Source organism: Phoxinus phoxinus, assembly GCF_949152265.1.
Source record: "Phoxinus phoxinus genome assembly, chromosome: 9".
Classification (NCBI taxonomy): domain Eukaryota; kingdom Metazoa; phylum Chordata; class Actinopteri; order Cypriniformes; family Leuciscidae; genus Phoxinus; species Phoxinus phoxinus.
The window spans coordinates 20583267-20595560 of record NC_136884.1 but is presented as its reverse complement, the minus strand read 5'-3'; the positions used below and the strand labels follow the sequence as shown (position 1 = coordinate 20595560).

Below are 12294 nucleotides of genomic sequence, written 5' to 3'. Positions count from 1 at the left end.
TCACCGCAACATCAGCAGTTGCGCATCACCTCTGTTTTTTCCCTCCCTTCCGCAAAAAAAGCTTGGAAGGTTCCACCGAGATTTGAACTCGGATCGCTGGATTCAAAGCCCAGAGTGCTAACCATTACACCATGGAACCAACACACTTTGTTGACTGGCCGTCTGAGAGGAAGATGAGGCTAGGTGGAATCAGGTAGAGAGGAGGTGGCGTTTGGTCACTGGACCCCCTCGACCAAAAGACAAGGTTTCTCTGCCGAAAGAATATTTAGGGCCATAAGCAGGCTGGAGATGTGTAAATGTGTGCAGGAGAGAGTGACACTGAATGGGGCTCGTTTGCACCACAAAACAATAGAGACAATAGACTGAATAGATGCTAATAGATGACAATAAACACAAGTTTGCATTTTAGAGTCAATTCAAAATAAAGTCATTTGAGATGATCTTGAAAAACATTTAACAAAATACAGAGTTTTAGACTTATCACCTTCAAATTTTAAATATAACATGGTCAGACATGTGTCTTTAGCTGGAGTGCATTTCTAGAGTGCTGACGGGCCAACTTCAATTTAATTTTCATGAAGATGTTTCATAACTCTCTGCTAAAGGTCGTCTGAAGGTCATCTGAAGGTCGTGAGTTCGAGCCTCACACGGCGCAGAGTGGTGCTTTTTGATACACGGGAGCGTGTAAATAAGAGAGCTGCTTTCTGTGTTCCCTTTTGTGCGTTGGTCCGTTTCTTCATATGCAATGTAGTTGAAATCCAGTGTTTTTGTAGGACTAATGATGAAAACAAATGCAGTGGCAGTGTTTCTCTCAATTTCATGAAATGCCATGACTTGAAATTCCAAGAAAATTGCACGAAAATGCCATAGAATCCCATGCGTTGCACTAAAGTGTTACTTTAAAGTTCATGTCATGCAGGTCAGTGTTACTGTAATGTGTGGTTACTTCTAGCATGAACTGAAATGCAGTGCTTTGTCAACATTACTGCATTTCTGGGTAAACTTGCCAGAGGGTTAAAGACTCTAGCTTGAGGCCGCAGCCAAAGGTTCGGTTTGTCAGAAGTGGGATTCGAACCCACGCCTCCAGGGGAGACTGCGACCTGAACGCAGCGTCTTAGACCGCTCGGCCATCCTGACGTGATGGCTGAGGGTGAGCAGTCATTTTGGAGCTACGCCGAATGACAGATGATCTGGAAGCTAGTGCTTCACCGCTCACCCTAGGCACAGCACATGCCTCGTTGGCGCAGTTAGGCAGCGCGTCAGTCTCATAATCTGAAGGTCGTGAGTTCGAGCCTCACACAGGGCAGAGTGGTGCTTTTTGATACACGGGAGCGTGTAAATAAGAGAGCTGCTTTCTGTGTTCCCTTTTGTGCGTTGGTCCGTTTCTTCATATGCAATGTAGTTGAAATCCAGTGTTTTTGTAGGACTAATGATGAAAACAAATGCAGTGGCAGTATTTCTCTCAATTTCATGAAATGCCATGACTTGAAATTCCAAGAAAATTTCACGAAAATGCCATAGAATCCCATGCGTTGCACTAAAGTGTTACTTTAAAGTTCATGTCATGCAGGTCAGTGTTACTGTAATGTGTGGTTACTTCTAGCATGAACTGAAATGCAGTGCTTTGTCAACATTACTGCATTTCTGGGTAAACTTGCCAGAGGGTTAAAGACTCTAGCTTGAGGCCGCAGCCAAATGTTCGTTTTGTCAGAAGTGGGATTCGAACCCACGCCTCCAGGGGAGACTGCGACCTGAACGCCAGCTGCCAAAGGATAGTCTGACAATGTGGGGCAGATGTTGAACAATGTTGAAGGCCACAGCCAATCACGTCGACGCGCTATAACATTTGCAGCCAATCAGAGAGGGCCATTCTTGACATTTTCTTATCATTTTCGACATTTGACCAATCAGAGTACAAGGAAATGTCGATGGCACGTTTACGCTTATCGCCGCTAGGTGGAGTCAGGAAGCTAGCCAAGTGTCAATCAAGTTGCCGAAGGTGTACGGAGTAATGACACAATCCTCTGGGGCGTGTCAGAGGTCAAAAAAGTTCAGTAGATGTTTGAGCATCACTGGCACGGACGGAGGTCAGAAAGCATCATTTTAACTGAGGTAAAACATATTTTTCGATAACGCATCATTTTAACTGAGGTAAAACATATTTTTCGATAAGGCATCATTTTAACTGAGGTAAAACATATTTTTCGATAACGCATCATCATAACTGAGGTAAAACATATTTTTGGGTAACGCATCATCATAACTGAGGTAAAACATATTTTTGGGTAACGCATCATTTTAACTGAGGTAAAACATATTTTTCGATAACGCATCATTTTAACTGAGGTAAAACATATTTTTCGATAACGCATCATTTTAACTGAGGTAAAACATATTTTTCGATAACGCATCATTTTAACTGAGGTAAAACATATTTTTGGGTAACGCATCATCATTTTAACTGAGGTAAAACATATTTTTGGGTAACGCATCATCATAACTGAGGTAAAACATATTTTTGGGTAACGCATCATCATTTTAACTGAGGTAAAACATATTTTTCGATAACGCATCATTTTAACTGAGGTAAAACATATATTTGGGAAACGCATCATCATTTTAACTGAGGTAAAACATATTTTTGGGTAACGCATCATCATTTTAACTGAGGTAAAACATATTTTTGGGTAACGCATCATCATAACTGAGGTAAAACATATTTTTGGGTAACGCATCATCATTTTAACTGAGGTAAAACATATTTTTGGGTAACGCATCATTTTAACTGAGGTAAAACATATATTTGGGAAACGCATCATCATTTTAACTGAGGTAAAACATATTTTTGGGTAACGCATCATTTTAACTGAGGTAAAACATATTTTTGGGTAACGCATCATTTTAACTGAGGTAAAACATATTTTTCGATAACGCATCATTTTAACTGAGGTAAAACATATTTTTCGATAACGCATCATCATAACTGAGGTAAAACATATTTTTGGGTAACGCATCATCATAACTGAGGTAAAACATATTTTTCGATAACGCATCATCATAACTGAGGTAAAACATATTTTTCGATAACGCATCATCATAACTGAGGTAAAACATATTTTTCGATAACGCATCATCATAACTGAGGTAAAACATATTTTTGGGTAACGCATCATCATAACTGAGGTAAAACATATTTTTGGGTAACGCATCATCATTTTAACTGAGGTAAAACATATTTTTGGGTAACGCATCATTTTACAGTTTTTTACAATTGCTATGACAGTTTTTTCAATACATTTAACAAGTTTCCTAAACTCTTAACACGGTTAGCACAACATCAGTCTTTGTAGGCTATACAATTAACACATTTCTTGTTGCTTTGACACAAAATGCATACAGTTAACACAAATTTAAAATGCTTGAACTTCTTTTACACTCAAGCTCAACAAATACCAAAACAATGTAATTTTACTGCCAAATTTGCAAATGCTTTCACACTGTATGTCAGAACAGATAACATCATGTTCTAAACATAACTTATAGGCTAAAGTCAAAGTGAACAGCTGTGCATATTGTGAATTGAAACACAAATATATTCCCTGTATTGTATTCCATTGCTACTGAGAAACAGCTTATTGAAGTTTTGCACATATATAAATTACAGCTGATTCCCATCCAGAAGCACACTCAGGTGTTGAGGTTCTTTCAATCGCATGATCAAATGTTCTAAAAGAGGACTCTAGGCTGATCTTGTGTGGAAAAGGAACAATATGGAGCAACACAAAGAGAGAAAGAAAGAAAGAAAGAAAGAAAGAAAGAAAGAAAGAAAGAAAGAAAGAAAGAAAGAAAGAAAGAAAGAAAGAAAGAAAGAAAGAAAGAAAGAAAGAAAGAAAGAAAGAAAGAAAGAAAGAAAGAAAGAAAGAAAGAAAAGACGAGTACCAGGACAAGGGAGAGGAGTGGGGCAAGGACCAGGACAAGGGAGAGGAGTGGGGCAAGGACCAGGACAAGGGAGAGGAGTGGGGCAAAGACCAGGACAAGGGAGAGGAGTGGGGCAAGGACCAGGACAAGGGAGAGGAGTGGGGCAAAGACCAGGACAAGGGAGAGGAGTGGGGCAAGGACCAGGACAAGGGAGAGGAGTGGGGCAAAGACCAGGACAAGGGAGAGGAGTGGGGCAAGGACCAGGACAAGGGAGAGGAGTGGGGCAAGGACCAGGACAAGGGAGAGGAGTGGGGCAAGGACCAGGACAAGGGAGAGGAGTGGGGCAAAGACCAGGACAAGGGAGAGGAGTGGGGCAAGGACCAGGACAAGGGAGAGGAGTGGGGCAAGGACCAGGACAAGGGAGAGGTATATCTTGCAGTAATGTCCTTTTGCAAATAAAGTCTTTACTGCAGGAATTCTGTTTTTCATAAACTGTACAGAAAGCTACTCTGAGATGGTCATTCATTTTTTGTATTGAATTTCTGCAACAAAATGCATGTATTTACTAAACCCAACAAAACAAAAAATGTAGATAGGCTTCAAAAGAAACTACAGTGCAAAACACAATCTATGATCAATACAATAAACTGTCTATTGTATAAGGGCAGACCTGACACATAACATAATGCAGTTTCTGTAAATTCAGCTGATGTTACTGTTCTTTTTGTCATTGTGTTATGATTGACTAAATGTTACTGTTGGAAGAGAACATGTGTTAGTGTTTTGAATAATTATTTGATTTTGAAACATGTTTGCAGTGTTTTGTTAGACATAGTGTATTGTGTTAGTGTATTATTGTATTTTGAAAATTAGTTTTGGAGTTTAGTTTACAGTGTGTGATTTTGTGCATGAAATTAACCGTTTTGCCAATTGTGTGTTTTAGGTGTGTTGGTGCGTTAAGAGTTTAGGAAACTTGTTAAATGTATTGAAAAAACTGTCATAGCGATCGTAAAAAACTGTAATTTCCAACAAGTGGACAGTTCCTATGGAATTATCATGTAACGACACTGATGTACACAACAGTTACCTTAACAATTACACTTTATATTAAGTGGACAGTTCCTGAGGAGTTACCATGTAACACTGGTATCACAAGGTGAAACTTTAGTTGTAATTCAACATTAGTCCTGCCAGTCATAAATACATGTATTCCAACTGGTAACTGCAGTATCTAAGACTGCATGTGGAAGTGGAACAACAAATAGGCTACATATTGTTGTTACATAATTCCTGTTACACATGTGTACTTACTGAAGTGAAAAAATGTTGTTACCAATGTCCTGTTACACATTTGTACTTACACATATTAGGGATGCAAATTATCGATTAATTCATTAATCATTAATTGATTGACCTTATCGATCGATTAACGATTAACTGATAAGCGGCTACTTTCCTGAGAATGTAAATTTCTCACGGTATCAATAGTGTTTTTAACATAAAAAGCAAAATATTGCTTATATACTGAACAAAAATGCATGTTATATTGCTCAAATGATGTTTTATTGTAACAGTTGGGATACGGTACAGAATGGCATTTATGTAGTTTAACAAAATAAATTATGCACAGAAAATTAAAATACATAAAAAATTATTCTGCACTGGCTCACCTGTTGCAAACATTAAGCAACATAAAATAAATGTTAAATCAAAATCTATATGGGTAGGCTTAGCCTAAACTATATTAAGTCTACATATAACAATCTATCTGGTAAACTAGGCTACTTGAAAAACTTGAAACATAGGAGCAGCACTTATTGATGCTTGGTCTGAGAAAGTTAACAGTAAGATTACTAGACCTGGAAACTTCAAATATAGAACTGAAGGGATGTCAATTTTCACAAATTCCCATGATCGATCGTAATTTAAATTAACGATCAATTATGCGTCTGCTGCAGTGCATATGGCCAACAGCATGACAGGGTTTGTTAAAAACGCTATGTTACTCACCAAATGAATGAGAATGACTTTTAATCCAAATAAAGGGCTAGAAGGATTGTAAAATGTTTCGATGTGAATGATAATTAAATTAAATTAATTATTTAATAATAAAATATAACGACTACAACGTGTCACCAAAGCCGCCTCAGATGCGTGCTTGCAGTGTGTTAACTTTAAACGTTAGACGTGCACTGAAACGCACTGAAAACGGCAACTAAACCCAATGAATTCACAACGATTTAATAAAATAGTGTTCTGATGTTATGTAATATGACAGTCCCAAATTAATCATCGTTATTATTAGTCGTGCATTGCTGCTTGAGCGGCGCGCGCTGAATGAATAACCGTTGAGCACTTTGCTAGCGCGTTATTTAACTCAAAGAAGCGCAACCTATATGAGATTAGTCAGATATATACAAAATAAACATGATATTACAAATTATATCTGCACAAAATGACGTGAATGCACAAGTGAACTTGAGTTACGTGCCATTCATTCAGAATGACTCATGTTGTGGACGCGCTCTTCCTGGAACAACGCGACACGGCGACTAAACCCAAATAATACTTCACAATGTTTTATTACACTATTGTTCTCTTTATAATGTTATGTAATATGACAGTCCCAATAGTCATTATTAGTCGTGCATTGCCGTTTGAGCTGCGCGCGCTAAAGATCACGCTTCAACAATTCTTAACCAAATGCATCCAATATATGAGATAAATCAGATATAGATAGGCGTACACATAATAAACTATTACAACTTAACGTTACATTTGCACAAAACAAAAGGCTGCGAATGCACACGAAAACTTATAGTCATGATGAAGGTGTAAAATAGTCCCAAACATAACTCCGGCGCGCTCGCTTGTGTTTCGCGGTTGAGCAGCACGCACGCGCATGAACCTGCTTAATCGATGATCGATAAGTTTGATCGATTAATGTATTATCGACAATTAATCGATCGTCGATTAATCGTTTGCATCCCTAACACATACCATTCTGAGGGTTGTTACATACGTGTAGTTACACTAATAATACATTTTTGTTATGTGTACTTACACTGTAGTTACATACTATGTACACATGTAGTTACCATGTAAGTTCACAGGTATTAGGGCCACTTAATATAAAGTGGGACCCAAAAGGGTGCTAGCAGCTGACACAATTCTGAAAACTTTTGGAACAAATGTATCAATTTTGTTCTATTACCTTAAGAACTGTACGTATTTGACATCCAGTATTTTCTATTTTATGTGAGCGTAGTCTTGGATAGATAAAGCACTAATTAAATAAATGACCTGCTAAATGTTTTGTCTTTTTCCTTCACAGACTCCTCCTTCGGGGGCATTATTGCAAGCTCCATCTGCAGTTCGACTGCATCGTTTGTGGTCGGAGACCTTGCCATCAGAAGACCACAGGTGGATTGCCAGCAGGCTTTTTAAAATGGGGCCCAAGGGAAAACCAGAGCTTCGAGACAACCTACAGCTCTGGTATTACCCACCTCAGCCAGCACTTATATACAATCAGGCTCCAGCTCCAGACAGATTTTTTTGTCATGCTCTGTTGCTGTGGATGCCGTACAAGCTGTGGAGGGTCAAGGTTCTCTGTCCCAATTCGGCCTGCGGACAGCATCAGCTGACAGGAGGTGGTCTGCACAAAAGGGCACGGCAGGTTCTGGACATCGACAGGATGTACAACATGGTCACAGAAACCCTCATCTGTACCAAGTGCAAAGCTTCGCATGTGTCCTGGAGTCAGACTGTCCTGCAACAGCTGGATCTGGGCCATCGCTCTGAGTTTCGGGTCATCCTCACGCGGAAGTAAGTACACTTTCAATCCACATCCAGTTGATTAGCCCATCATCACAAATATTTGCAAATACTTTACAAATCAAATTTGTAAAATATATAAATCTTTTCCTAAGGTATGCCTGTGATATGAGGGTCATTCGGCTCTTGCGCGAACGTGGCCTAGGAAACAGTCCCACGCGGGTCATAAAACAGCTGCGTGAGAACCACAGTGAAGAGTGGCTCCAGCGCCTGGCCCGGTACACCACCCAATGTGTGAACTTCCTCAAAGGACCCGGGGTGTTGCCAGTAAAAGTCCAGGAACCCCCAGAGCCTACAGTGGTGCCAAGCTGCAAGTGGCTGCTCACCGTTTACAGCCAAGACATCCTGACCAGGCTGGATGAAATCCATGCAAGGATAACATCCACCTATGGCTCTGTCTTGAAGATGGATTCCACTAAAAAGGTTAGTGGTGGATTTTTGTTAATTTATTCTGTATTATATCACAACATGGCACTCTATCTGTATTATACATGGTGTGTTGTTTAATTACATTTACAGCATGCTTCATATCATGTCTATTACAGATCACCAAGAAGCTGGCTGGGACGGCGAGGGGAACAGGGCTCTGGCTTACCTCAGTTGGCAACGAGTTTGGTCAGGTGCTCATAAGTGTGCTGACAGCCCAGGAAGGAGCAGGACTGGACATGATGGTAGACGGTCTGGTGAAACGGTACCAGAAGGCTGGTGTGGATCCACCTGCTGTGTTGTATGTGGATTGTGGCTGCTGCACTGATGTGGGCGAGACAAAGCTCAAAACCCGATTCAAAGGTTGGCCAGATCTCGTGGTTCGCTTGGACATCTGGCATTTTATGCGCAGGATTGCCTTGGGGTGTACAACTGATGCCCATCAGCTGTATCCCATCTTCATGTCACGGCTGTCAGCGTGCATTTTTGAGTGGGATACAGCTGATCTTTCTATGCTTCGCAAAGCAAAGAGAGAGCTGTTGATGTCCCAGGGTTGGCCTGCGCTGACAGATGAAGATGTCAGCAAGCATCTTACCAGGCAGGAGCTGGCTCTCCATTGCCGGAGGAGGACCCATGGAGAGGAGACTACCATCCTTCTCCTTGAGCGGCTGTTTACAGAGCTCCTGAGCAGCAAGGGCAATGACTCCCTGGGTGTTCCTCTCTTGGACAGAGAAAGGATGGAGCACATCTGGAGTGTCCAGAAGAAGCACGTTAAATGCATTCAAGACTCCCCTGGTGTTGTGCTTTATACAGAGACGGGGAGCTTAACCAAGGGAGGCGTGCTTCTGAAGACCTATAGATGTGCCAGGGGCTCCACTTCTCTCGAGTCCTTTCATTTACACTTGAACCGTTTCATCCCAGGTATGTCTTTGTCACACACTGTGCATGTGTAAAGAATGAGCATTAAGTGTCTTTGTGTGTTTCTTTAACACCCCCTAAACACTGTTGTGTCTATTTACAGGGACCAGTGCGAACAGTCTGAATTTTCAGATTTATCTGCTGGAGGGTCTACACCGGTGGAACCAGGACCGGGAGGCTGCTTCCCTGTCATTGGAGTCATCAGCTTTGCGCAGCTACACAGGAGAACTTGTGCACTGTGTGAACAGCAATTATGAAAAGCTGTTTGGCAGGAAAGTGGTCCCCACGTTTTGTCCCCCTGCATGTTACACCGGTGAGAGAATTTGTTATTGTTAATAAACTTGCCATTTCTGTGTAATTTCAGTTCATATATTAGATGTAACCCAATGTAGTCTACTGTATCATATTTTATATGCACATTTCTAAAGGCCTCTAAATGATCAATATTATCAAAACTTTTCTGGAAACATGCCCTCTATCGTCTGATTGATAGTCCATATTTTTAGAAAGTAAAAGACCTTTTATTATAATTGTACAAACTTCCACCTTGAGCTTGTGATTCACATGTCTTTCTGCTGTCAAATCTTTATTGATTTTTAGAAAGTAATTGTAAGAATAACTTTTATATTGTTGAACACTTACTGGATTGAAGTAACCTAGGTTTACTTGATTAAAAAAAAACGTGTGACATTTAAATATGATCATCAGGCTTTTGTCAAACATGTTACAAAATTGTATTTCATTTCTGTTTGTTTATTGCGTTTATTTTTAGGTGAGCTCATTGGAGTGCAGTATCTGTTCAAGCAGACTGGTCAGGCACTGCAGGACATGAATCCAGACTCTGAGCAGACAGCAGAGCTCATTGAGGACCTCAGTGTGGAGGAGCGAGATGAAGATGAGGGCTTCTGTGACATCAGCGAGGATCACACCATTGCAGATCCGGAGGCTGTTCTGTCACCACCCTCCTCCACACTGACACTGGGTTCTTCCAACCTGGTCACCAGCAGTGCCACATCCTCTTCACTGGTCCCTGACCCCACACATGACCTCACACAGTCTCCATCACCTGGACCCTCAGGGACTGCTGTCACACATGTTCCCTCTGAAACATCTGTTTCAACTCTCCCCTCAGAGCCAGAGGATGCTGGTCGGGATGATGATGATGATGATGATGATGATGGACACACGGTAAATACCACTTATTTTGTGTGTCTTTCAAATCAAGTAGAATAGTTCAAACAGTGATGAATTAACATCCAGTGCTTTAACTACAGACATTCCACATATTTTAAATGTAAAACTACAGTCTTAAGTCATTAGTAAGCTGCAAATACGGTTCAAGTCAGCTTTATTTCTATAGTGCTTTGTACGATACAGATTGTGTCAAAGCAGTTTTATGGTGATAAACAGAATCAATTATGGAATTATGCATTAAACAGATATAAAATAAATAGTAATAATTTGATTGTGTGTTTGTGTTCTTTAATAGGCTGTTGACAACCAAAATGTCCCGGGTTATCAACATGTGGACCAGCTGGCAGAATATCTGGTGGAGCTCCGGGCCCACACAGCCCTCAGCCTGACCAACCAGGAAGCCAACACCATAGTTGCTCTTTGGCAGAACCTGGATGACCGGGACAAGGAACGGGTAGTGTATGTTTCTCGACCCCAGAATAGACTGTTGAGTGGACGCTTCAGAGTACCAAAGAAGCCCACTCACCCTGGAGTAGAGCGCACCACCAGATGTGTGCTGGGTGCAGGCAGTGCACCTGCTCAGTGGCCTGACTGTTGCCGTCTGGTGGAGAACATGTTCATCAGGCTTTGCACTATCCACCCAAGCCCAAAAAGAAAAGGCAAAGGAACCCTATCAAGATGGTCTCTGATCCTGCAAGAGTACCACAGGATAAGGCAGCTTGTACTGGGCAACAGCTTGGTGATGGGAGGAACATCAATGCAGCTGGTGGAGGTTAACCAGAACACCCTGATTCAGTGGTACAACAACAGACAGAAAAAGCAGGAGCTGTCTGTGCTGCTTCAGGGCATTCAGTTGCCTCAGCCCCTCCCTGAAGCTCACGAGCCTCTCCAGGTTGCCAAACGTCTACGGACTGAGCCAGAACAACCAGGGGAGCAGCACCGGTACAAGCTACCAGAGAGCACAGCTGGTCAGGGAAAGCAGAGGCAGACTTCTGTTCGGCAACCCCCTCTCAGACCCAAGGAACCAGCGCAGAGTCAGATGTTGGCTACACCTTCAGCACCTAGAGCATCACTGGAGATGGTACCGACTCCAAGTATAGTTATACAGGCAGCACCAGGTTTCCAGGGTGTGCCAATGTTTCAGGCTGCGCCAATATTCCAGGGAGTGCAAATGGTCCATGGAATCCCGATGGTACAAGGAGTCCAGATGGTCCAAGGAATGCCAATGATGCAGCCACTGTTACAGCCTACAGTGGTGCAGGGCACCAGCTCACAGCCTGCTGCACCATCTGCCAATACAGGAGCCATGCCCAAGAGACCCTACAGGAGAACTGTAGAGGCCAACACTTGTAAAAAATGCGGGCTTTTTAAAACAAGTGCAACAGGACATAGCCAGTACAGGGGCAGGGTGTACTGTCCACAGACTGAGACTGTTACTAAAGAAGTGTGGTTAGAGGAAATGCGGAGAACCATTTCCAAATAATGTATATATTTGTATGTACAGTATATAACATTGTATATAGTGTGAACAGTTGTAATACCTGTGTTAAATGGTATTAAGCATTTAAAAAAATGTTTTATACACTTTAAATTTGTATTACCTTTCATTTAACTTATTTATTTTTAAAACATGTTATTTAACATTTTATTTAATATTCATTACTGTTCTGTTGGCATAATTGTAAAATAAAAAACAAATTGGTAAGGGACTTTTTTTTTTTTTACTTTTACTTTCAAATAACATTTCATCAGTATACTGCAACATAACATTTGTATATAAAAATATAATTTGTACATTTTGTTATTCTTGTGACAGACATTTTTCAGCATTTTAGTTACTATTTAATAAATAACATTATTTTTCATGAGAATATCAAAAAACACAACAAACAAATTACATATGTATATTTTATTAACACTGGAACAGTATGCATTCAAAAAGAATGCTTATTTTATTAAATAATAAATATTACAAAAAGTTGTCTTTAGCTGGATTCGAACCCA

At 40.8% G+C, this 12294-nt stretch overlaps 1 protein-coding gene across 1 annotated transcript; it reads left to right on the top strand.

The window, feature by feature from the left end:
• Positions 1–7492: 7492 nt before the first annotated feature.
• Positions 7493–11846, top strand: LOC307004396 (uncharacterized protein). Its single transcript, XM_079623546.1, has 6 exons — positions 7493–7743; positions 7848–8175; positions 8298–9099; positions 9200–9409; positions 9869–10284; positions 10586–11846. Exons 1-6 carry the CDS (start codon positions 7496–7498, stop codon positions 11771–11773), a joined length of 3192 nt encoding a protein of 1063 aa, XP_079479672.1. The 5' UTR covers positions 7493–7495; the 3' UTR covers positions 11774–11846.
• The last annotated feature ends 448 nt before the right edge of the window (positions 11847–12294 follow it).